At 39.2% G+C, this 26,833-nt stretch overlaps 1 protein-coding gene and 1 pseudogene across 1 annotated transcript; both read left to right on the top strand.

Moving 5' to 3' along the window:
* Window positions 1-18,234: 18,234 nt before the first annotated feature.
* LOC113353261 lies at window positions 18,235-19,675 on the top strand. The gene is made up of 2 exons (XM_026596919.1): window positions 18,235-18,668; window positions 19,258-19,675. The coding sequence occupies exons 1-2, from the start codon at window positions 18,235-18,237 to the stop codon at window positions 19,673-19,675; spliced, it is 852 nt and encodes a 283-aa protein (XP_026452704.1).
* Window positions 19,676-22,389: 2,714 nt separating this feature from the next.
* On the top strand, window positions 22,390-25,926 carry LOC113353251 (annotated as a pseudogene).
* The last annotated feature ends 907 nt before the right edge of the window (window positions 25,927-26,833 follow it).

Below are 26,833 nucleotides of genomic sequence, written 5' to 3'. Positions count from 1 at the left end.
CCAAAAATGCATTTTTCATGGTTCAGTTTAATGTTATGATGCTGCATCTGTTCAAAAATCTCCCTCAAATCTTATACATGATCTTTGGCTTCTTTACTATTCACCAACATGTCATCCACGTACACCTCTAATGTTTTGTGTATCCATTTCGCGAACACCTTCTTTACCATTCTTTGATACGTTGCTCCTGCATTTCACAAACCAAACGACATTTTTGTATAACAGTATAAACCTCTTGGAGCGAAAAAAGTAGTATGCTCTTGATCTTCTTCAGCGAGGGGGATTTGGTTATAACCTTTGTACCCATCTAAAGAAGACACTCTATCATTTCCCGATGCTGATTCAACCATTTGAGGAATATCCAGCAATGGAAAACTATCTTTAGGGAAAGCCTTGTTTAAATCAGTGAAATCTATGCAAATTCTTATCCCTTTATTTTTCTTTGGAACAACAACCGTGTTTGCTATCCACTCTGGGTATTTAGCTTCTCTTATAATTCCCGCCTCAAGCATTTTCTGTAATTCTTCTTCTATTTGAGGATGGTAGGTCGTTGCGATTTTTCTTATTCTCTGTTTAAATGGTCTCACATTCTTTTTAATCTCCAACTTATGACATGCAATTGATGGATCTATTCCAGGTATCTCATCCATGCTCACCGCGAAAATAACTTTATATTCCCGCAAAGATTGATAGTTCTTTCTTCCTCTTCTGCACCCATCTTGGTTCCAATCCTCAGTATTAGGGGTTCTTCCATAGTCCCAACATTTACTTCTTTTGTTGGTTCTGCCGCAGTGTAACTTGCCTTGGGTTCTCCCATTGGTGTTGGCTCTTTTATCATCTTCGCAGGTCCATCTCCTTCCTCCGAGATTTCGCTGGGTATTCCTTTACATTCTTTTGCTCTTATTATGTACACTCTAAATTCTTCCTCTTTCTTTGCCTCCTTTGCTATTTTTCTGCGAAATTGTCGCTTTTTTCCTCGTCCTTCATAATGCTTTACTTCAATTTGATAACATAATTTCGCATTGTCAATATCTCCTCTAATTTCACCTACTCCATTTGGCATGGGGAACCTGATGCACTGATGCAACGTTGATGCTACAACTTTAATTGCGTGTATCCATGGCCTCCCCAACAACATGTTATATGGTGATTCCATATCCACTACGCATAATGTTACTTGTGTTTCGATCTCTCCTAGTGGAGTTCGCACCACTATTTCTCCTTTAGGTTTTGTTGTGGATTTTCCAAAGCCATGAACAAGATATGTTGAACAAGACATTTCTTCATCTTTGAATCCCATTCCTTTGAACGCATGATAGAATATTATATCCATTGAACTTCCTGTATCGACTAAAGTTCTGTTCAATATCCATTCTTCTGTGGATTTTGTTGTTCTCCCCTTCTCTTTTCGTGTAATATGTACTGTAATAACCAATGGATATGCGTGGCTCAAATTTTCTTTTGGTATTTCTGCTGCCATGAATGTGATTTTTTGCTTTTCCCGATCTTTCAAGGGTGATGTTTTTTCATCCGCCATAACCTTCCTTCCTTCAAAATCTCGTTTATGTATCCTTCCTTTGATGTTTTCATGGAATTCATTAACCATTGTTTTTGTTATCATATTACACTCCAATCTTTTGTCATCTTCATTGACTCTAATCGTTTTTCTTTTAACTGGTTCACTGATTTGTTAAATCACTTTCTTGATTTGAACAATCTTAACAACAATCTTCAATTTTCAATCTTCAGTCCCTGTTTCTAGCGCCATTATGTAGTTGCAGGAAATCCTACACTACACCCCTCATAAGATTTCATTAACATTCAACTCATTTTTGGATTAACAATCTTAATTTTATTGATGAATCTTTGAACAATCTTACAAGAAAAGATAAAGGAATCAAGAATAACCACTGCTCTAGATTTTCTCTCTCCTATTTACTTGCTTCTCACTCAGAAAAGATCTCTCTCTTTCCTTTACAACTGAACGACTATTTATAGGGAATTACATAGTGGATGACAGCTAATCTGTCCTTTATTTTCGGATATGAATTACGACATTCTCGCAACCTTATAAATATCAATCTCGCAAACTTCCTTATTTTCGCAGGATCGTCACACTTTTCTCATGATTTGGCTGATGTCGTTTCTGAAGTTAATCTGCGACACTGCCGTGTTGTGTTGTTAATAATTTCGCTGAGACATTATTGCTGCGAGATTCTGATCCTACATACAGGTTGGAGAGAGATTTGGGAACACTGCTTATTCCCGCAGACAGACACATTCGTGATTGTTTCGAAATATTAACAACAAAATTTTTAGTAGTAAATGAAAAGTATATCATATCCTCCAAAATATTTAATGAAAAATCATCAAGGAAGTTGTCAAGATTGATGAGAGTATTGCTGCATTCATCAAAATTCACATTTTCAGCAGAGAGAGCAACATTGAAAATTTTTACCCTTTCTGAGTCATAAATATTAGATGTCTCATCAAAAGTTGCAGCAAGATCCTTATTGCTATTGTATTTTCTGCGATTTGGACACTCATTAGCAAAGTGAATGAACCCTCTATACTTGAAACACTGAGGTGTATCCTCATCATCGCTATCGTTAGATCTGGAGTCCCCGTTTTTAAGGTGAAATGATTATGTGGCTTGTTTGATGATGATGGAGGATCTTTAGAGAAACTTTTATTCCTCTTCAGTAGAAGATTTATAAATGTCTTGTAATAAGAGATATAGCTATCAAGATCTTCATCTGACAATTCGTAGTCATCAGCATGATGTTTCTCAGAAGCACTAACACTTTCTATTTTATCAAGTACTTCAGTGTTTTCCAAGGCTTTGAAAGCAACATCCTTCCGGCCTTAATGTGATGCTCATATCTTTAACTTTCCAACGAGGTTGCTTTTGTGAATTGTTGAAAGATCGTTTCCTTTAGTGGTAACATGTTTGTTCAACTCATATCGAGCTGGCAGAGATCTCAGAATTTTCATCACAATATTCCTTATGGAAACGGTCCTACCTAGCTGTTTTGGGGTAAAAACTGATTCTGCTGGAAATGGTAAATTTGGGTGTGCCGCCGAGAAACGAATTTAAACCCTAAACAAATACACTGCATGGGAGTACTTTAGATTCGAGAGATCAATCTGTATAATTCTAGCCTAAACCAAGAAATGGTCGTTCCAGCCTTGCTTCAGTCACAAAGTGAAGGAGAAGGGTTGATCTTAGGGAGGGAAGCGAAGAAGGTGTTGAGATCAGAATGGTTAAATCTGAAGGTGTGGTTGTTTTTATGACTTGTATCAGAGTGTGGAACTCGCCTGCGGAATGCAAGCTATGAGTTCTTTGGTGTTTTTCTGGATACTGTGTTGATAACTGTTGTTGGTTGAAATAGGTTGAAAACCTATTTATATAGTCATAGTTGCACGCACCCTGATCTCATAGGAAGTGGGAGTAGTTGAGTGATGGAGAAGTGGGATCGTGTGAAAATGTTGAAAACCACGTCTTACTATGAGGGAGTAGTTCAGTTTATACCCACTACTTCTCTGCTGCCACTAAATGTCCGCCTTTCCTGACACTTTCTGGTAATGGGAGTATTGCACGCCGCACGCTGTAAACCGCCAGACCAATACCCTGATGAGCATCCCCCAGTTTGTGACATGTTTGATGTCTCGAGTATTTTCGTGGAAAACATGCAGCAGATTGCTGAGTGGGTCTTGTTTGCAAGACTTGGTTATGGTTATTTTGACCAATCACGCGCAAGCTAGGCGACAGATGATCATGTGTGACGAGTCAAGTCACGAGACTTGCCGCAAAGAATAACGTGTAATATTATTAGGTTAAATAACTAAGTTATTTGTGAAGCCGATATTCATAAAATGTCGTATGTATTCAACACATGTAAATCATCGCTGTATAAAGCTCGCTTAAATCAGTCGCGGAGCTTAATGTCTTAAAAGGAGCATGACCGACCATTTTCGGGAAGCTGTCAGGAGACATTCACGCGCTTTAAAGGCAAGTCGGTCAGTCCTTATAGGAGAGTGACGGCTGGCGATCACGGCGACATCTTATTGGTCGCTTAAAATTATATCTAGGTCGGTCAATTCGGCTAGCGAAGTTGGACGGCCGAGATGATTTGCGACAGTTAATGGTTGTTGTTGAATTTATTAAAATTCCTAAATGCAGCGCGACTAGCCACTTTCGTACGACTGTTTGGGCACCATATAAGTAAGCCGCGGATTGGCCGATTGCGGCTTATGGAAGAGGGGTGGCCGGTGATCATGGCCACATATTGTTGGTCTCTTGCAATTAGATCTAGGACGGGCAATTCGGATAGCGAAGTCGTACGACCGAGATGATTTGCGGCAGTTAACGACTGCCGTTGAATTAATTTAGGGTTTTTAATGGTCGTGTGGACAACCTACTTTGGGCTAAAGGTTTTGGTGTTAGCCACGTGCTGGGAGCTTGTTCGATTGGCCAACACAATAGCCAGGCCGCTGGTGAGCGTATCTGTACCTTGCCCATTAATTAAGACCGAATCTAGGCTGATCAATTTGGCCGGCGAAGTTGGATGGTCACAATCGATTTAAGACCGACCTGGGCAGCCTTAATTCGATTAAGGCTTCTTTTATTCGCGCGGTTGGCCTATTTTGTGCTAGCGTTTTTGGTTGTTTCTAGCAAGCTATGGAAATTCCGTTTGGTAGGAACGATGACGGGCCCGTCGGCGAGCATAGCCGCATCTTGCTGGTTGCTTAAAGTCAGATCTAGGCCGGTCGATTCGGCTAGCGAAGTTGGACGGCCGAGATCGTTTTGCGGCAGTAATGTACCGTCGCTAACCAAAATCAGGGTTTTGTAACTCGCACGACCAACTCTCTTTGAGAAATTGTTTAGTGGTTCCGCTTGCGAGTTGGAAGGACTCCAATTGGCCGAAGCATTAGTGGGCCCGTCGGTGTATATGATGGTGTTTGTCTGGTCGCGTCAAGAAGCGACCAAGCTTGACAAACCAGCCGGCCAAAACGTGCGGCTGTATGGTTTTGAGACTGACATGAGTAACCTATGTTTAATTCCCTAAGGAATTAGGTATGTCGACCATCCAACTTTCATTCTTAATTAAAAGTGCATGTGGCTCTTTTGAAGCGATCTGATTGGTCGGTGGGAAAAGGGCCCCGGAAAGTAGCAACATGGAGCGTGACCGGCCGACCACCGGCAACACCTGCTGAGGAAAATCGACCGTCCAAGTGGCGCGGCCACGCCTCCTTTTGCTGATGCTCTTACTTGCCGCAGTTCCTCTTTATTTATTGTTTTCTGATTTTTGGTAGGATCTTGCTCCTACTAGCTCCATGATGGATCAATTTCCTAGTTTGCCTAGGTTTAGTTTCGACCAATAGGGTTTGAATTATCGCGCAGGGCGCAAAAAACCTAATTTTTGCAAATTGATAAAATTAGGTTAAAGGACTGAATTTTGCGGGTTGCCGCAAAACCAATCAATTTTTTGGTGAATTTTGTGCGCTCATACAAAATCACTAATTATGTTGTAGAGGGCATCATAACTATGCGCTCCTTTAATTGAGTATTCCCACACATATCTTATTCCTGACACTTCGGGAAATTCATGCTACTCAGTTCCGAGCAAACATTAATTTTCATGTCATGTCAAAATTAAGAGTTCGACTGGGAACATAGCATACAATGAATACTCGGCAGGCTCCGGCATTAATGAGTAATGCAACTAGGAGTTTAAATACTCATTAGGCTCTATGCTAGTGAACAATTCATCTAGGATCTTAAGTTTCAATATAATATGAAGAGATACATAGGCACTCATCAGATTCCGATATATTCTTCAAATTCCTTGCATAATATAGACATATCAAGGTCTACTACTTCTGATGCTAGGTCAGGTAGGCAAAATTTTACAATTTTCTCCCTATACTAAAAACCACCATCAACATTAAATCTCCTGCTTAGCACGTAACAATGACATTGTTGCGGGGTAAGCATTAGATGGTGACAAACGAAATTAAAATTGAAAAGACGAAACAGGTAGATATTACCAGGAAAATTCTAATCGGCCTTCAGCAGCGGGATCACGCGTCCAGTGGCCTTCGTAGTAGCGTGTTTCTAGCTCAACTATGGGGTATGAGTGTGGTGCGCGCATCCATCTATTCCCGTTCATGGAGCAAGAAGGAATACTTCTTCTGTTCGAACTCTAGAAACTCTGTTCGTATAAAAAGGGGTATTGACCCTCTTCTGTTTTTTGTTGCTCGTCCGGCTCCGTGCTTTCGTCTGTAGCAACCGACTCCCCTTCGTCACTGTCATCATCTTCATCACAAGCGTGCTAATCGTCAGCGGCAAGGTAAGTTCATCTTGTCTTCGTATTTTAGCTGTGAGTGTAATATCCATGAGTAGTTGATCAAACTTGGACATTTAGCTCGGTGTGAATGACGTTCTTTGTTAGAAGTGGCAGAGCAAGCATCAATGGAAACAAAGCAATCTCCAATAGTTATAAATAGCAGCAAGGTGAGCCAGGAGAACTCGAGTTAGGTGCTCTTTTCTATTTTGCGCATGTAGCCAATAATACCATCGATCTTCTCCAGAATGTCTAATTAGGTTCTGTCTCCAGAAGAATGAGTATCTAACCTCTCTATTGGATTTCAAAATTTACCAAACTCCATTGTACTCCTTGGATGGATGAATGAAATATATGTTCTGTAATGATCATGTCAGGGCTAATCTTGGAGAGTATAGCTGCGCTGTTGATCTGTCATTGACTTTAAGTTATTTGGTGCCTGGACTGCTGAGCCGCAATTAAAATGTTCCTTAAACTCATGAGCATTGACCAGAATAAAATTGTGTTTATTCTGGCTCTTTAGCTTACAAGCTTATTCTTGCTCTTCTGATTGCGATGATGATATACCGTGGATACTTGTATGGTTAAAATCTTCCGGAGTCGTTAGGTGAAGTAAACGAGCTGAGAGGCGTTCCGTTGCCGACGTGCTGCTATCAAGTCTTCAAGGACTTCATTCCAAGCGACATCCTTTGAACCATCTTCTGAATCTTGGATTGTTGTACGGAATGGGAGGCGATGAGCAGTCCCCAGTTACACTTCTGTCTTGTCACTAGAGTAGATCCGATGGCGTGGCAGGATATGTGAATATATCTCTGCGGCGTTCTTTTGGAGGGCAAGAAATCCTCATCAAATTAGCGGTGCTCTGGTGAAGATGTTAAAGTGGCTTCCGAAGTGGATGTTGGTGCAGCTTCCAAGGGAGATGTTGAAGCGGCTTATGAAGAAGATGTTGAAACAGCTTCCAAAGAGGACTCCGGTGAAGGCATCGTTGCTCCCTGTGTTGATGTTGATAACTAGATTTCCAAATTTGTTATTTCCTTTTGTAGGTGAGCATATTTTCGTAGCTTGTGGATGCTCCTTTGTCATTTAGTAGTTTTCTGTTTCATGTGGCTGGAGCCAGGGATTCATCAAATATAATCTTTCATTCATGTTGCTTTGATGGTTTTATGTTTCCAGTTGGATGAATGAATGAAACCTCCCAACTAGGAAATCCAAATCCTTAGAAAATTTCGCAATATATTGTAGCATTCTTCGGTAGGGTTATGGTAGAGCCACGTTTGGTACCTTGATCACACAATCTGGGTCCTTCCCATTCTTCTGTTTGATAATCCCCGGTGCAGACTACATGCTTCTTGAATATTTGTGACGTGCCGGCTAGGTATGTAGAAGCATGGATGCATTTCCACAAACTAAGAAATCCAAAAGCCAGGTATGTAGAAGCATGGACGCATTGTCACGGACTAAGAAATCTAAAATCCATGCTTGTTACGTGAGGAGGCTTCATCTCCAATTAATGGCGCGTGTAATGTGATTCGACGCGCCGTTTCTGAAGAAGTAGTTGCAACTCGAGAGTATCATGTGTGCTAACTTCAAATTCACTGCTTCTGGGTTCCGTGAAGGGGATTTCCAAAATCCGGAAAATTGTAGACAACAAAACTTCTTCTAGGGATCTCGTCAGGCGAAGGTTGAAATAGGTTGCTCTTCGGAATGCGAAAGGTGCTTGCTCCAGAAAGAACATGCATGCTGTTTGATGATCTTTTGCTTTCTTTTCCTTTACATATTCCCCTCTTCGGTATTTTTGAATGATATGAGATATCTCTTACATGGTTTGATTTTTTCTGGTTTCGAATTAATGGGTAGTGATTTTGTGAGGGTTTGGGTTTACTCGAGACTTTTCCTTGAGATGATTCAGGATTAAAGAGATTTCTAAAAGGGAAATGATACTTGATTAACTGATAAGTCGAAACCCTAATTATGAACACAAGCAGTGCAATCATTTTGGAGGAATTACAAATATTGTATGAAAAGGGAAATTGCTAGAGGAAATACTAAAGAGAATGCTGGAGGAAAAGGGTAGCACGACATCTTAGGTATTGAAAGGATTGAGCCATCGTGAGTGCATTACCACGCCTTTTAATTTGTTGGCATTGATGAGCTTGCAGTAACCTACTAAGATAATTTCTGCCACTAGGTACGGATCATCTTTTCCTTCTGCGGAGTCGGGTGGAGGTTGAGCAGCAATCCTTACAACCATATCTCCAACTTGGAATGGGTTTAGTCGTTGCTTAGTGTTGATGTGGATTTTCAACAAAGGTCAAAACCGTAAAATAATGATGCATGTTTTTGACACGGCTTTCAGGCATGCGCCGATTCATAATTTACGAATCCATGATGAATATGTTTTCGAAAAGCCCCACTAGCTGAGCGATTCGATCCCTGGCATTTTATCATGCCCTCTATGTAGAATAACATAACTGGGAGGTTCTCCGTAGATTGAGAGCTTAACGCCTTCAGGACGTCGGTGACACTAAGTGTTCCCTGACTACGGGAGAGAGATCCTCCTTCACATAGAAGAACGATTAGGCGGTTCTCCGTAGATTGAGAGCATTAACGCCTTCAGGACGTCGGTGATACTCACTGTTACCTGACTATGTGGAGAGACCGTGTATAGACTCAGGCGGTTCTCCGTAGATTGAGATCATTAACGCCTCCAGGTCGTAAACAACACCGTGACTCCCTGATTATGCACCATTCAGGATGGATCTGACGCTTTAAATTTCTAATATCCTTTCTGCAATAGATTAATTCTGTCGTGACATTCACCACTGAATTCCCAGAATGATCTATTTTTTGCTCCTATCCCATGGTCGAATCCACGGCCTGATCCCATGGAATGGCAATAAACAATTATCTTTTGCTCTGATTCCATGATCGAATCCACAACTTGATCTCATAGAATGGAAATAAACAACTATATTATCTCATTACTCCGATTTCATGAACGAATCCACGGTTGGTCTCATGGAATGGTAATAGGTAATTTTATTACTCTGATTCTATGGTCGAATCCACGATCCCATGGAATGGTAATGCTTGTTTTATTGTTCCGAATTTATGGTCGAATCCACGGCTGATCCTATGAATTGATAATAAATAACTACTTACTTTTATTACTCAGTTTCATGAATTATTCTCCACTGAATTTCATAAATTAGTAATAAATACTCAACAACTGGGCATCTGGACCATCACTTAGTAAGCCCCACAAAAATGGTGCAAGTATATTCGACAATGATGCACGACTAAGCACCCGGATGCACAAACGAGCATTCAAAAATATGGACAGATGAGGAATCCTACACAAAACAGGAGAAAACAATAAATAATAATAAAATAATAAGAGGCGCCATGGGCCGGGCCCACCGGCTGGCCGTCCGTGCCCTAGCCGTGGCCGGTCCCATGCCTCTTACATTATTTTCCCCTTATTTTGTTATTTTCATGAACTTATGAAAACTCCTTGATTTTAGCAACTTTCCTTGTTTGAGCAAAACTCATGAATTCTCCATAACTTCACGGATTCTTGAAAAATAATATTATAAAATAAGGAAAGGTGACCGGGCAACCTAGACGGCGGCCATGCCCAAGCCGTGGCCAGTCCCACACCTTACAATCCTTAATCTTTTATAATTATTATTTCTCAATTTCATGAAACTCCTCTTTTTCAACAAAAACTCATGGATTCTCCATAATATCACGGTTTCATGAAAAATAATAATATAAAATTAGGGGAAGTGTTTTGGGATCGAGAAACATAGCCGGCCGGCCATGCCCTAGCCGTGGCCGGTCCCACACCTTGCAATCCCTAGTCTTTTATAATTATTATTTTCCTCAACTCATGAAACTCCTTGGTTTGAGCAAAAATCATGATTTCGTCATAATTTCTCAAATTTTGCTCAAATCATGAAAAACCAAAAGTCAACATGGTCACACGACCGGCTAGCATCTCACGAAAATTTTAAATATTAAAATATTCTTATTTTAATATTTACAAATATTGATCAATTGAGCATACATGCTCATTCCAACAAAAATCAAGAATTTCAGTCAAGATGAAACCCTTCTGAAAATTCACAATGGTGCTTGAGTGCACATCAGAAAATACTGAAACTCTCAATACGGAAACACGGACACATGGTAACACGTGCATGCCTGCTCGACCGACCAGGGTCATCCCTAGGGCTTTCACAAAGCCGGTCCCACATGTTTTCATAATTTTGACCTAATTTGCTCAATTGCTCATATTGGACCCAAATTCTCTCCAACCAAATAGGGGACTGCTCAAACGACCAACAGCTGGTCCTGTGACCACCAGGATCCGGTCTTATGCTCTCTTGGTCGGTCCCCATTTTTCATACCTAGGTTTTATCACCTAATGGTGAATCCAACAATATTTCAATAAATTATGAAATCGGCATTTAATCATCATTCTTTCACCAACCCTCCAACTGAGGACCCTGGTGCGTGCCTCACTCGAGCACTGGGAACCAAATGGATGCCCAACATTCCATGTGGCCGGTCCCTTTATCACTCATGACCTATTTTCACCGATTCATCAATTAACAGATTATTGATCTGAAATTAGGTTTTCGAATAAACGCTCCACGAATCATCATTCTGAGCAAGATTCAAACACTAATGAATTTATGTTGATTCAGCAACCAACATCTGAATTAATCATATAATATTGGTAATCTACCAATATTTTAATATTTTATTGGGCCACGTCACCAATAAATAATTCGTCGAATTGAGCAATACTTGCTCAGTTACTCAAATATTGCTCCAGCTATCAATATTTAGTAATTAATCATTAATTTTTCGAATTGAGCAATACTTGCTCAGTTGCTCGTTAAATTCTCAATATTCAGTAATTCGCCGAATTGAGCAATACTTGCTCAGTCGCTCAAATACTGGTCAGTAATTCATCACTGAATCTACAATATTGACATCATTTCAGAGAACTACATGTTCGATCCATGAATAGCTGAGCATTCATCACTCATGCGCGATTCAACAAAACCTAGACTCATTGTCTAATCAATCAACAACTGACTAATTAATACACATCTGTCATGCATACTCCATGATTCGTGAGACATCAATCATGTCAAATTGGGGGATATCAATTAGGATTTTGGTCTGGCGGCCTACAGAACGTGGATTCATCCACAACGATAAATGTGAGTAAGTCGTGTCAACGGTTGGAGGAGTTAGCAAAGTAGTGGGTGAATGATCAACCAAGTATCCGCATAATTTGGAACTGGTTTCACCACGATCTCCCACTTTCCCACTCTTTCACTCAAGAAACCCTCACACTTACATGGATCAAGGTGTTCATGACTCTGAAAATATAAATAAGTCTCTGAATCCATGATTGAGGACAACGAATAATCAGTAGCTATCAGCAATTGTCTACACAGAATTTCTCGAGTAACTACTCTCAAGAATTCATCAATCTACCAGAACTTATTCGAACTTACCAGTTCACCAAATTGCAGAAACCTTCAACACATCCACAATCCTTGATCATTATTGATCTCACACAAATCCCAGCTTCCCTCATACAGATCAACCCATCTCCCTCTTTGCGATTGAATTGACTCTGGAACGACCATTGACTTGGTTTAGGCCGGAGTCCTACAGATTGATCTCGAATCTAAGCACTCCCTTTGCAGTGCATCTATGTGAGGTTGAACAGTTTTCTCAGTTGAGGAGTCTCGACAACATGCTCGTCTCTTCACTTCCCCAAAAAACCAGCGACTCGTTTTCCCCCATCTACACTTAGTAACTTGGCTCTTATACTCATCATCCTTGACTGAAACAGCTTCTAAACATTTGATAAAATATTTGAAAGGACCAGCATCTCATTCACATCTCCTAGTGACATCTGGGTTGATAACCGGTTCGAGTTCCCAGGCTTTGACGAAGGGAGGAGTGACAGGTTGCAAAAAGGGTTGTTCAATGAGACTTACTTGTGTACGGAATCTTCGAAAAAATGTTGCCGAGATCCCTCCAGGAAATTGGGTCACATTGTCAAGTTGTTGATACGGCAACAAATAATCTTCAGGGTTGGATGGATTGTTGGAAATCCTTTCAGGTATAGACACTGGCAAATGACATACTCCTATCTTTGCTTTGTTGCTACGCACCCATGAGCGCCCAGAACCATATCATAATTTGTGCATTCTTTAACAATATGAAATTTTGCGTGCGTTAGAGCATCTCCTACCTTGATTTCGAGATTAATATACCCGTAAGCGTCTTTTGATTCTCCCTCTAAGTTTTTGATTGTAGTTGGGCAGTGGAAAACTTCTTGCTTTGAGATCCCTGCAGCTCTTAGAGTTTTGACGGTGACGATGTTGAAGTCAGAGGTCGCATCAATCAGTGTGCTTTCGAACTCTGCACCCTTTAAGTGAGCAGTGGTTAGGACCCCCAGTTGCATTTACCAGCGGCACCTTCTAGAAGAGGTTGGGATTTGGGAGCGGCTTCCCCAACTGAAAACAGCCGCTTGCCTGACACAACACGATTGAGGGCTGCAAATATGTCTTGACGCTGCACCTTGGAGAAATGGAGAACTACACATACGCGATCCATCATATGTTGCACAGTTTTGTGGGCAGAGTCCCCAAAAAGCATGCAACTTATGACTGGAAGAGGGTCGCTGTGAACTCCTTCAGTGCCTAGTTGGAGTTCCTCCGCATCCACTTTTTCTTTGAAAATGCGCTTCAATTTGTTGCATTCATTGGTTGGGTGATTGACGAACCTGTGGTAATGACAATAATTAGGATTTGCCATTTCTTCCTCAGTAGGCGGGCGCCTGATAGGAGGTAGTTTGATGGCATCATCTTGAATCCACGCTTCCAGGAGTTCAAATACTTCCTCGATCGGAAAAAGGAAGTTTAGAGCAGCCTCTCCAGTTTCTTGTTGTTGTGAAGGAGTCTTAATCGCAGCCTTCCGGGGTGGAGCTGTCTGATGCACTGGTGCCGCACGTTTGGGTTGTTATTCCGCTGCTGGAGATTTCCTTTTTCCTCCTTCACCCACTACGCTTAAAGAGGGACCAATGTTATATTTCTTGTTGATGAGACGCATGTTTCCTCGAGTCTCGCGTGCATCTTCACTCCTGGATGGTCTGGTTCTTTCTAAAAGTGCTGGTGTTGTTGTAGCCGACCGCTTAGCAGCCTCATAGAGTTCAGAGAATGTCTGGAAGTGCAGGTTCTCCAGTAAAGCGCGATAGATGGGAACCATACCATTAATACATGACTCCATCAACTGTTGTTCAGTCATATTTGGATCATGACAATCTAGTGCCTGAATCCTGAATCTATTGACATAATCATTTGGATGCTCATTGTTTCGTTGGAACATTCTTCCCAAGTATGATAGGTGATTTGCTCAGACACGAAGAAATATTTCTTGAAGAAAGCGATAACCATTGTTGGTTGAAATAGGTTGAAAACCTATTTATATAGTCATAGTTGCACGCACCCTGATCTCATAGGAAGTGGGAATAGTTGAGTGATGGAGAAGTGAGATCGTGTGAAAAATGTTGAAAACCACGTCTTACTATGAGGGAAGACGGGTCAGTTTACACCCACTATTTCTCTGCTGCCACTAATTGTCCGCCTTTCCTAACATTTTCTGGTAATGGGCGTGTGGAACGCCGCACACTGTAAACCGCCAGACCAATACCCTGATGAGCACCTGACATGTTTGATGTCTCGGGTATTTTCATGAAAAATATGCAGCAGATTGCTGAGTGGGTCTTTTTTGCAAGACCTGGTTATGGTTATTTTTACCAATCACGCGCAAGCTAGGAGGCGGATGATCATGTGTGACGAGTCAAGTCATGAAACTTGCCGCAAAGAATAGCGTGTAATGCTATTAGGTTAAATAACTAAGTTATTTGTGAAGTCGATATTCATAAAATATGGTATGTATTCAATGCATGTAAAGCATCGATGTATAAAGATCGCTTAAATCGGTCGCGGAGTTTAATGTCTTAAAAGGAACATGACCGACCATTTTCGAGGAGCTGCCAGGAGCCATTCACGTGCGCTAAAGGCAGGCCGGCCGGTCCTTATAGGAGAGTGACGGCTGGAGATCACGACGACATCTTATTGGTCGCCTAAAATTAGATCTAAGCCGGTCAATTCGGCTAGCGAAGTTGGACAGTTGAGATGATTTGCTACAGTTAATGGCTGCTGTTGAATTTATTAAAATTCCTAAGTGCAACGCGACTAGCCACTTTCGTGCGACCGTTTGGGGGCCATATAAGTAAGCCGCGGATTGTCCGATTACTGCTTATGGAAGGGGGGTGGCCGATCATGGCCACATATTGTTGGTCTGTCACAATTAGATCTAGGTCGGTCAATTCGGCTAGCGAAGTTGGACGTCCGAGATGATTTGCGGCAGTTAACGACTGTCGTTGAATTAATTTAGGTTTCTAATGGCCGTGTGGCCAACCTACTTTGGGATAACGGTTTTGGTGTTAGCCGCGTGCTGGGAGCTTGTCCGATCGGCTAACACAATAGCCGGGCCGTTGTTGAGCGTATATGTACCTTGTCCATTAATTAAGATCGAATCTAGGCCGATAAATTTGGCCGGCGAAGTTAGATGGTCACGATCGATTTAAGACCGACCTGAGCAGCCTTAAATCGATTAAGGCTTCTTTTATTCGCGCGACTGGCCTATTTTGTGCTAGCGTTTTTGGTTGTTGCTAGCAAGCTATGGAAATTATGTTTGGTAGGAACGATGGCGGGCCCATCGGTGAGCATAACCGCATCTTACTGGTTGCTTAAAGTCAGATCTAGGCTGGTCGATTCGGCTAGCAAAGTTGGACGACCGAGATCCTTGAATATACACTATATTCAAGGATTCTGGAACCGTGTACAATGATAATTCATGACAAATATGCCTTAAGAACTTATAAGCATAATCATGTTGATTGACACTCAAGACTTCAACAATGATTCATAAACACAAAGTGATTTAGTGAACAAAGTTTCCTTAGAAGTATATATGAGAGTTGTAGCAATGCTAAATGTATTTGTGAAAATAGTTTATGAGCATCTGCTTTAATTCATTCTAGGTAGGTATGTGTATGGATACACATACCTATAAACCGGTCTGTGAACTCGAGAATGCAAGGGTACGTGTACTGGGTATGCATATCTTTAACCATTTACGAACTCAGGACCTTGAGATACGCGTGTACTGGGCATGCGTACCTTACCCCATTTCACGAACTCAAAATCTTAGGGTATGCATACTGGGTATGCGTATATACCCTATTTTGGAACTCAGATGTTTAGGGTACGCGTAGTGGGTGTGCGTGCCTACCCCATGTACAGAATTTTAGTATGTTTAGAAAACTCTCTTTAAATAATTTGAAACATTCTCAATCGCCAGATATTAAATATCATTGCTTGGGTAGTTTTCAAATGATCAGTTTGCAACAAAAATAATTCATGAACAATAAATTGTTTTTAACCATGGTTGTTGAGGATCCACGAATATGTGATTCATATTTCGAATGATTTTTCAAGACAATCTGGCTCTAAATTTCCTCTTTGCATTATTAAAATTTCTAAAATCATACGACATAGTCTCATAAAGATGGAATGGTAAATGTCGTGAGTAATAGGATGGTTCAGTCTTCACATACCTCTTTGAAAATGAAATTCTCCAAATATATCTTTGTTTGTTCTTTAGTCTTCAATCTTCGAGGGTTATTCAGTGATGTCTGATACTCCGCTACCATATTCTAATCCTAGTCCGAGACTTGACTTTATTAGACTACAAATCAAAATATAGTTTTATGCAACTAATACTGACAACAAACTTGAGATACCAAAATGTGCGAGTTCGATCCAGCAGTGCTCTGACACAAGTCAACATGAATTCTTCTCAATAGAGATTGCAACGTCTAAGCTTAAGCATTTGATTAAGGTTCATATGTTCAATTCGATGGAAGAGTGTGTATACTCAGATTTTTCAAGATAGTAGGTAGAGAATATAAAGTGCCCAAAATCATCGAGGTTTGTAGGTAGCCACTGCTTTATGGTTGGTTCAAAATAAATGCTGATGGTTCCCTCTTTAGGGAATCCAGTCTAGCGGGGTGTAGCGTTTATTTTGAAATCATAACTCTTTGGTAGTTGGAAGTTTAACGCATTCCATTCGCACATATGGTTTGAATGCGACTTGATACATGTTATTAAAGCATTATGGTATCATTCTTTGGTGTCATGGAGATTAGCAGTGTAATGGGCTAAATATGCAAAATTCTTATCCACAGCTCAGTTTAGATATTCCCGCATATATAGATAGGGAAATGTAATAATGGATCTTTTGGCTGAATGAGGAACTTCTACAGGCTCCCAGTGGTTGACTGGGATGCCAAATTTTATTCGTTTTGCTATAAGCATTGACAGATCGATTTTTTTTATTCGTTTATTATTTTTTTTATTCGTTTATTATTTTTTTTATAGTTTGTATCATGTTTTTTAGCCTTATCCCTTTCATTTGCTTTCTCTCTTCTTTGTCTTTTGAGGTCCTGGCCTAATCCCCTCATTTTTTATTTCTTGCCTTTCTGAATAAATTGCTCCTCATGAGTTTCGTCGAAAAAAGAAGAAGAAGAGCAATGCGATAAAGTAGAGAAGTATGTAAAATATGCAAACAAGGAATTAAGACAATAAAACACTTCTTATGCGAATGCTCATTTTCTTAAGCAGTTTGGACCTCGATACCTGGAGCAAGAAGAAGTACGCACAGTGTTGATATTTCTGTACATCAAGACTGAATTGTGAATATGACCAATACATCACGGGAGATTTAGAAAGCCAAATGCAGATTCATTTTTCAAGACATCAAACCAAACCCTATCGAAGTGATTAGAATCATGCAACATCTAAACGATACAATAGGCAAAGGAAAAAAAAACAGAATCTAAATTTTGTAATTTACATATCATTGGGTCATAATTCAAACTAGCCGGTTTCCACCAGCAAATCCTTTTTATTTATTATGTTGTGATGCATCTTACAAAAAACCCAAATGTTCACCATTACAAAATTGTCTAACTTTTTGTGATTTACAGAAAATGAAAAAGACCGAGTGTGCTAGACTGCTGCAAGCTACAAAGTGGGTTGAAGAGCTTGGAATATAACATGCATGTTTTCAGCTGGATGCACAATTGGTAGCTGACACAATCACTGATTACTATTAAAAGTAGCATGGGAAAATTAATCCATCATTTTAGACACTAAAACTAAGTTTAGCAATCATCCATTATGCAATTGCATGTTATTGGGAGATTTTGCAATAAGCGGGCTCATAAACTAAATAGGCATTCTAGGAATTTCAAGTTTCTAAAGTTTGGGTCTCTCATCTCCAAGTTTTATTGATGGTGCAATATCGCAGGATAAAAACGATGCAACTCTTTCTTCTCGGTAATGAATTTATTCTTCATCATCGAAAACAAACAAACATTATCACTTTTTCTTATTAGGCCGACTGAGCGAAGGGGGGAGGACTCTATATATGGTGATTTTGTTTCAATGTGAAACATGATTTTTTTGGGTTATTTAACGTTTGGTAGCCAACAAATATCCAATACCTAGCTATGATACCTAATATTTGAAATATTAACGCTCGGTACCTTGACTTATCGTTGACCGTCTAGTTGAATCGTTGACTTAACAATGTTACTGTTTCCTTGACGGAATTTGTGTCTTACATAATTAGCCTCAACAATGATAACAATGGCTAGAATTATCCTTACTTCAAGTTAATGACATTGCACGTGTCCGAATCTGGCATAACACTCAAATAAATGACCATGATTAAAAACGATTCCAAACCAAATCCCAAGAAATTTTCATGTCATCTTATCGAGTACTCTACTGATGAAAAATTCTCAGTTAAAAGTTGTTACAAAATGCTATCTAACAACACCAGAGAAGATCTTGTCAATGGCAGAATTGTTTCATCCAAAATCTGGAAGGCTTTATGGCAAACTAAGGTGGTTCATCGAGTTAAAATGTTTGCCTGGAAGTGTATTCATGGAATCCATTCCACCAGAGTTAGGTTAGCTCTCTATAATAGTGACATGGACATTCAACGTGGAAGTTGTGGAATGTTAGCTGAGACTATGGAACATTTCTCATGGGCCTGTGAACATTCTAAAGCTGTCTGGAAGTTGTTGAACATCAATATTGAAGCAATAACAGCACATTATAATTCAGTTTCCAAATGGGTTGAAGATTGGTTTTCCAGCAGTATTAATACAGTTGGTACTGAGAACCCCTGCACACTGATGGTTGCTTCTTGGATTTTATGGAAAGACAGATGCGATTCTGTCTTTCAGGGAGTATCTCTAAACTCTGTTAATACATACTCCCTCCGTTTCCAAAAAACAGTCCGCTTTGACTTTGTCAAAATATTAAGGAGACCGTAGTAGTTTACATGCATACCCTTAGTCACTTGCCTAATTTATTTGGATAAAAATGTTAGTAATAAAACTACCAAAAATTGTTATGTGATTGTAAATAGAAAATAAAAAAAGAAAGCTAAAAGGAATGAAGGATATATTTGTTTCCTTAATTATACAAATCTCATTAATATTTTAGATTGGGCCATTAAGAAAGAATTTATGAATATAAAACATTAAGGGTATATTAGAGAGTTTATTGGAAAAATATGACCATAAACAGAAGCTGGACACAATTTTGAAACAAACCAAAATGGAATAGAGGACGGTCTTTCAGAAACAGAGGGAGTATCATAGAATCTGCTACCATTTGCTCTCTCATAATGATGTTAATGATATACATCCTACTCATTCTGATGTTTTAAGGGTCTCTAGATGGATTTCTCCTGCTCTTGACTATCTTAAAATTAATATTGACGCTTCATTTGATCGAGATACTAACCAAGCTGGCACGGGTATCGTTATCCGTGATCACACATGTACTTGCACTGGCATCGAAGGAAGCTATTCAGATGGAGTTTTAAGTGCTGAGCCGGCGGAATGCATGGCAGTTTTGGAAGCACTTCAATGGGCGAAAGAACTGCATCTCAATAAAGTTCACATTGAATCAGATGCGCGGCTTGTCATTCAGTCATTAGTTGAAGATAATCTCCTCATCCAATGGGAGAACAGAAGTACACTTAAAGCTATCGAACACTTAAGCTTAAGTTTTTCTGGTTGTCATTTTTCTTTTACCAATCGCAACAATAATAACGTTGCAGCCAGTATTGCTCGAACAGTTTGAGAGTCAGCTTTACCTATTCTTCTCACTAGTAACTTTCCAGAGCAAGTTTGTAGCCTTATGGCGAAGGATTTATTCAATCCTGTCACTTAAGCAATAAAATTTACTTTTATCAAAAAAAATCTTATCGAGTACTCTCTTCATCTCTCTGCAAGTCGGGCATGCCAACTTATACAAAATATTGAAAGAGACTAATCATAATCCTCAAATTGACGTATACCTCTTATCAAACCCTTTTATTTTCAATCTCATCTTCAATTATGCATTGCAGCAGTTACAAAAATCTATAAAGGATAGATCTTTGATTGAAAATCAGTTAAAGTGTGTAACAAAAAAGTTCGATGAGTATAATCGATTAGCTGATAAATTGAAGCAAACGACTCTTTGCTGAAAATGGTTCTTTACTAAGAGAAGAGTGAGTTGATGGTGATTTAAAGAGTTGGTGGTGACTAAATGAGATAAATATGAAACAGAAAATGCTTGAGAAGAAAATTGAATGTTGAAACTTCCGTTTGAAATTTTGGGTTTTCTTTATCGAGCGACTGGAAGCCTTGGATACTAAGGTGTTGACTGCTTCTTGGATATTTGCAATTCAAAGAAAACTCGAGAATGGAAAGTAATGGCTAAAGATGAATGTGGATATACTTACCCCTAGGATATTTCCAGGGACACTTAGTATTGGTATTCATAAGTCTCCAGGTTGAAGAATACGCAAAAAGGATTAAAATGTAGCAACACACTCAACTCTCTACCGGCAGAAAATCCCACACACAGAAGGTGTTCGATGAAAGTCCTGAACGAATAAAACAACACTAATATTCAAGGTCAAATTTTAGCCGTTAGATCAATCAAATTGTAACCGTAAGATCCCAATGAATAAGGTGACACGGTTTTTAGTGCTAACTGCGAGTTAACGGCGTCAAATAAATATAATAAAAAATAAAAAATTTAACTCAGGTTAGGTCAACAGTTTAACTTGACGGTCAACTGTAGGTCAAGGTACCAACCCTTAATATTTCAAATATTGGGTACCAAAGCTAGGTATTGAACATTTGCTGGGTACCAAACGCTAAATCTCCTTTTTTTTTTTCCAATTTGACACGAAAAGATTGGATTTGGTGTCCATGGTTAGTTTTTTTCACTTGACAAAATTGTCCCTTCCTTTTAATCCAATTGCTATAACTCTTTATGTGTCCTATTTTTTTACACAAAATTGGTTAAAGAGACCAAAATCAACGATTCCTGGGTGAAATGAACAGTTAGATTTTGATACTGTTTAAATGGACAAAAATGTAAAAATAGGCATGATGTAACCAGTTTCATCGTGCCCATTTTCAAATATTTTTTCTTATTTTTAATTTATAAGGATGTATCCAGTTTCATCCTTGCTATTTTTTAAATTTAAGCTAGGATGAAACCAGTTTCATCCTTACTATTCTTTTTTTGGCCATTTCACCCAAACTATTTTTTACTCGTCCATTTTAACCGTGATTTAAAAATATTTGGACAAATGACCCATTTTCTGATTTTTTAGGAGTATAATTGGCAACCAAACTTTAATGTGTAACATATCTAAAAATCCGTGCTTTGGAATTTTACAAAATTTTTTCATTGGAATGGTTTTAAAAAATCTACGCAATGAGTACAAACAACAATATCAAATTTAGAGTTTTTACGAAAAATCCGGAGATGATTACCATTTTAGGCACAATTCTCGAAAATTAAATGTATATCCATTATGCAAACCACCACAAAGGATACATAATACTTTATGTAGCCATATTTTGGTTTACGCATCAACTTATTTTCTGTTGCAACAAATAAAATGATGTACTCTTTACGTTTCAATAAAAATGATACTTTTATTTTGGGCACAATTTTCAAAAATTGAATGCATAGCCATTATGCAAACCACCACAAGGGATGCATAACACATTATGCGGCCATATTTTGGTTTATGCATCGGCTAATTTTCCATTTCAGGAAAAGTGATACTTTCACCCTGTGTTAGGAAAAATGATACTTTCACCCCGTGTCAGGAAAAATGATATTTTCACCCCGTGTCAGGAAAAACGATACTTTCACGCCACGTCAGGAAAATTGATACTTTCGCGTCGATTTCTCTGGTCGGCCACCCCACGTGACAACAGTCATCTAGTTTTTGTAATCCCCGCCTGTTAGCAAAAATTGGTCCATTATAGAAGTCATCTTAAATTCGTAAATGAGTAAAAAATACTAATTAGGCATGTTTTTCGTCTTCAGGGCGAAGTAATACAGTTGGGTTAAGTTAGTCACTATATGCCAATGCACTTTTCATGAGGTTGTTATTAAATCGCAACAATGAATCTGGGTAGCAGGACTAATTGTATAATGATGAATGAACTTCCATGAAAAATGAAATAAACAAAACAATGAACTCCTTATAGGGCGGCATTTACTTGCGCGGGGCATGCTTGATCTAATCATGCAGCAAAACGAAGGATAGGTTTAAACAAACTATTGGCTGATGACATATCACAAACTAGTTATATACATCATTGATGCTGATTGTATAATCTGCTAATAGAAAACAAATCCAAACTATCGGTGCGTATGTGTGATGTTGATGGCTTTCCCATTCCTATATATACATATATTGCTTCCTCAATCCTCTTCTTTTCATTATCAATTCCAGCTGCACCATTCTTTACTGAGTTGAAAAGTACAGATATCGTTAACATTTTTATTACTTCATTAGAAGCTCATTAATTAGAACATCATGAAAGACAGAGTTGAAAGTACAGATACCGTTATTGTTGGTGCTGGAATAGCAGGGCTCTCAACATCCTTAGGACTACACAGGTAACACCAAGTCGTATCGAAAACGAACAACTAGTCACGCTTTTATAAGTAGCGCGTCAATAGCAATTTCATGGTTCAAATTGATATATATTTCTTTTTCTGATTTTGATTGTAGACTGGGATTGGGAAGTCTGGTTTTGGAAACGTCGGATTGTTTGAGGGTGACAGGATTTGCATTTTTAACATGGGCTAATGGTTGGAAGGCCCTTGACGCTCTTGGAATTGCCGATACACTAAGGCAACAACACGAACTACTTCAAGGGTAAACTAAGTAAACTAACTACTGCTAACAAATGAATGACATTGTATATGAAAGTTCTAATGCTAAACTGTGCTGCGATGATTCATTTTACTGCAGATTAGTAGAAATCTCTACAATAACTGGTCGTCCTACATCAGAAATGTCGTTCACGGACGGGCAGGAGAATTTGTGAGTATGCAGAGCAGCACATGTGCACTGTCTAAGGCCTTATTAGGAACAAAGATGCATTTGCTTTAACTATTGCTCTCTCTTTTTTTTTGGGCGTTTTTGGTCAGAACTGGAGGAGGAAGACATGAAGTTCGTTCTGTAGGAAGAAAACTGTTGCTTGAAACCCTGGCAATGAACTTCCTCATGGCACCATTAGGTTTAACTCAAAGGTCGTATTAATTGAAGAAGATGGACACTCTAAGCTAATTCATTTAGCAGATGGATCCGTCATCAGGACTAAGGTTATTCATTAATTTTGTACAGTATATCTAACATATTAAAAGGAGATACAGAATCATTTGATACGGCTAAACTGAAGTGTTGGGATTTTGTTAAGGATCGAGCAAGAGAGAGGAGAGCATAAACGCGGAAGCGTAAAAAGACTACATTGATAATAATTCTTGGTATCTTAATTTTCATGGCTTAATAGCCTATTTATATTGTTCACAAACTTGACGACCACTCAAGGTACTTACCTAACTAAGATCAAACTCTAAACATAGACACTTTCCTAATATAACTCTCACAACTTAATGTGCATATCTCCTAAATATAGACTCTCATATATTATTTCCTAATACCCTCCCTCAAGATGGAGTATGTAGATCACGAATGCCCATCTTGGACCAAAGAAATTTAACTTCGGTTTTTTTTTTTTTTTTTTTTTTTCTTCCAACGCTTTTGCGAAAAAAAATCTTCAGATCATAGTTTAAGGACGTTTCGGTCCTCTTCGTAGTTTAAGGACATTTCGGTCCCCTTCGTAGTTTAAGGACATTACGGTCCCATCTTCGTAGTTTAAGGACATTTCGGTCCTCTTCGTAGTTTAAGGACGTTTCGGTCCCCTTCGTAGTTTAAGGACATTACAGTCCCATCTTCGTAGTTTAAGGACATTTCGGTCCTCTTCGTAATTTAAGGACATTTCGGTCCCAATGCAAGTTTAAGGACATTGCGGTCCCATCTTCGTAGTTTTAGAACATTTCGGTTCCATCTTCGTAGTTTAAGGACGTTTCGGTCCTCTCTTCGTAGTTTAAGGACATTGCGGTCCCATCTTCGTAGTTTTAGAACATTTCGGTTCCCTTCGTAGAATACTTCTTGTACTCTTGGTTTCTTGGTTTCTTCGATAGAATACTTTTTGTACTCTCTCGACAACTCATAGGATTTCAACCTATTATTGTTGTTCTTTTTCTCATCACCTCTTGGTGATTGTTTTCTTCCTTCTTTTTTTTTTCTTTCTTCACAACATGAATGTTGTTTCTTCTTCTCTTATTCCAGTCACGCTATTTTTGCGAAACCTTCACACTTCTTTGTTCTTCAAGATTCTCTCACAATCTTGTCGTCTTTACAAAGTCTGCCACACTTTGTAGGATCTCTAAGTTTCTGCCACAAACTCTTCAACCACACTTCACTTCTTCCAACTGTTATTACACACACTACTGTCACCAGCTTTCTTCTGTTACGCTTCTGTAACAATTCTTCAGTAACACTTAACTGTTAATCTGTAACAGTTCTTCTGCAACTGTAACACTAACTTTTGTAACACTCACACTGTTACTAACTTCCAATAACACTTGCCTCTTTTTTTTTCTTTTTTTTTTTTTTTTTTTTTTTTTTTTTACTCGGACCCTGATGAACACCAACACAGCAAAACAATTCTCGAACTTCTTTCTCCCTTCGACTTTGCAATCTCTTTACCAAAACATGTCACTTTTCTTCCTCTCCTCTCTCCCTCTCACCTTGCTCTGATACCATGTTAAGGATCGAGCAAGAGAGAGGAGAGCATAAACGCGGAAGCGTAAAAAGACTACATTGATAATAATTCTTGGTATCTTAATTTTCATGGCTTAATAGCCTATTTATATTGTTCACAAACTTGACGACCACTCAAGGTACTTACCTAACTAAGATCAAACTCTAAACATAGACACTTTCCTAATATAACTCTCACAACTTAATGTGCATATCTCCTAAATATAGACTCTCATATATTATTTCCTAATAGATTTGGATTTGTAGGTGTTGATCGGATGTGATGGGGTGAATTCGGTAGTTGCGAAATGGCTAGGCCTTCAAGAGGCAACCTTCATTGGAAGAGCGATAATTCGAGGACTTGCCTCATTCGAAGAGGGTGAGGATCACCACTTCGGGTCAAGCTTCTTGCAATTGTTCGGGAAAGGTTGTCGCTCAGGGTTTGTTCCTTGTAACAAAAAGACCGTTCATTGGTTTTTCCAGTATAACTCTGCCACACTACCGGGTAACTTCTTAACAATGGGGCTCTTAACCTGAACATTTGATATTTTAAAGCTGCCAATCGGTATGAGAATGTCATATCTGTAAAATACTGGTATAGGTTTATTTCTGATTCAATTGTTGTTGTTTTTGTAGAGGAAGAGGAACCATCGAAATTGAAGCAGTATGTGTTGGACAATCTTGGAGAAAAAGCACCTAAAAAAGTGATGGATGTCGTGGAGAAGACCAACTTAGGAAGCATCATTAGCTCTCCCTTGAGAACAAGAATTCCCTGGAAAGCTACTTCGGAAACATCTATAGAAACAACGTGTGCGTAGCTGGGGATGCTCTTCATCCAATGACCCCCGATATCGGCCAAGGTGCGTGTGCTGCTTTGGAGGACGGTATCATTCTCTCTAGGTGCCTTGGTCATGATCTTTTATCATTGTCCGGAAATCTAACATCAAAATCAGTATTCAAAGATGAAGTCATCGGTGATTCCGAAGAAGAAGAATTATATTTTCGGGTTGGGGAGGGGTTGGATAAGTTTGCGAGAGAGAGATGGAGAAGCTTGGATCTCATTACTACTGCTTATTATATGGGTTCCATACAACAAGGAAGTGGAAGATTGATCAATTATGTGAGGGACAATTTCCTGTCATCTTACCTGACTAGAGTTCTGCTTAGGAGGACAGAATTTGACTGCCGGAAGCTCTAGGCTTTTATATTAGGAAGCAGCCATCAAAATGAAATGTTTCAACTTTTCTGTTTCTGGATAAAAATGAAAGTAATATCACGAAGTTCGAAAGTCGTTAGAGCATCGACAAGAACTCAAGTGCAAGAAATGAAACGTTAGTGTGAATGTTGCATGTGTGTTTTGGGCAATGAATGTTGTTACTTGAATAATAACGGTTTGGCTGGTCTTTTTTCTTGGTGTAGCAAACGATTTGTACTCTACAAGTTTTTTCTTACACAGCATGAATTGATTCCAATGTCTAAAAGGTGAATGCACAGACCATAGCCAATGAATTAACAAGGAGAACATATAACCTGCTTAAATCAGCTTGACACGATTTGACATTGTCTAAGCCTCTTGTATGCTGTATCTGATGGAGGAAAAATTGTATAATCAGGAATTTTAGTTGATCCACTCCATAACATTCTTTTTAATTTAAGGAAAAGACGCAATACCGGAGGAACAGTCACTAGGAGGCCCAATGTGCAATAAAGATAAAGAATCAGAGGCACTAATCATGCAAGGATTAAAAGAAGAACGATTTTTTGGGGGCCATGGTTTTTTTGGGACCATAATTTTATTAGGCTACCTTCCCTGTAGTGATAAGGGGTGTCCTAAAACGTTGAAATGACTAACCTACCCTTAACCTAATTTAATTTAAAACCAACCTAATAACCACCTATATATATATAACCACCACCTCCTCCCACCACCACCGTCGATTACCACCACTACCACCTCCGATTATCACCACCACCAACCACCACCGCCGATTACCACCACCACCACCTCCGATTATCACCACCACCAACCACCGATTACCACCACCACCTCCTCCCACCACCATCACTACCGCCTATTTAAGAAATGTAACAACATCAATCCAATC

This window comes from Papaver somniferum, chromosome 1 (assembly GCF_003573695.1).
Source record: "Papaver somniferum cultivar HN1 chromosome 1, ASM357369v1, whole genome shotgun sequence".
NCBI classification, from domain to species: domain Eukaryota; kingdom Viridiplantae; phylum Streptophyta; class Magnoliopsida; order Ranunculales; family Papaveraceae; genus Papaver; species Papaver somniferum.
This window is presented reverse-complemented; position numbering and strand designations above follow the sequence as displayed.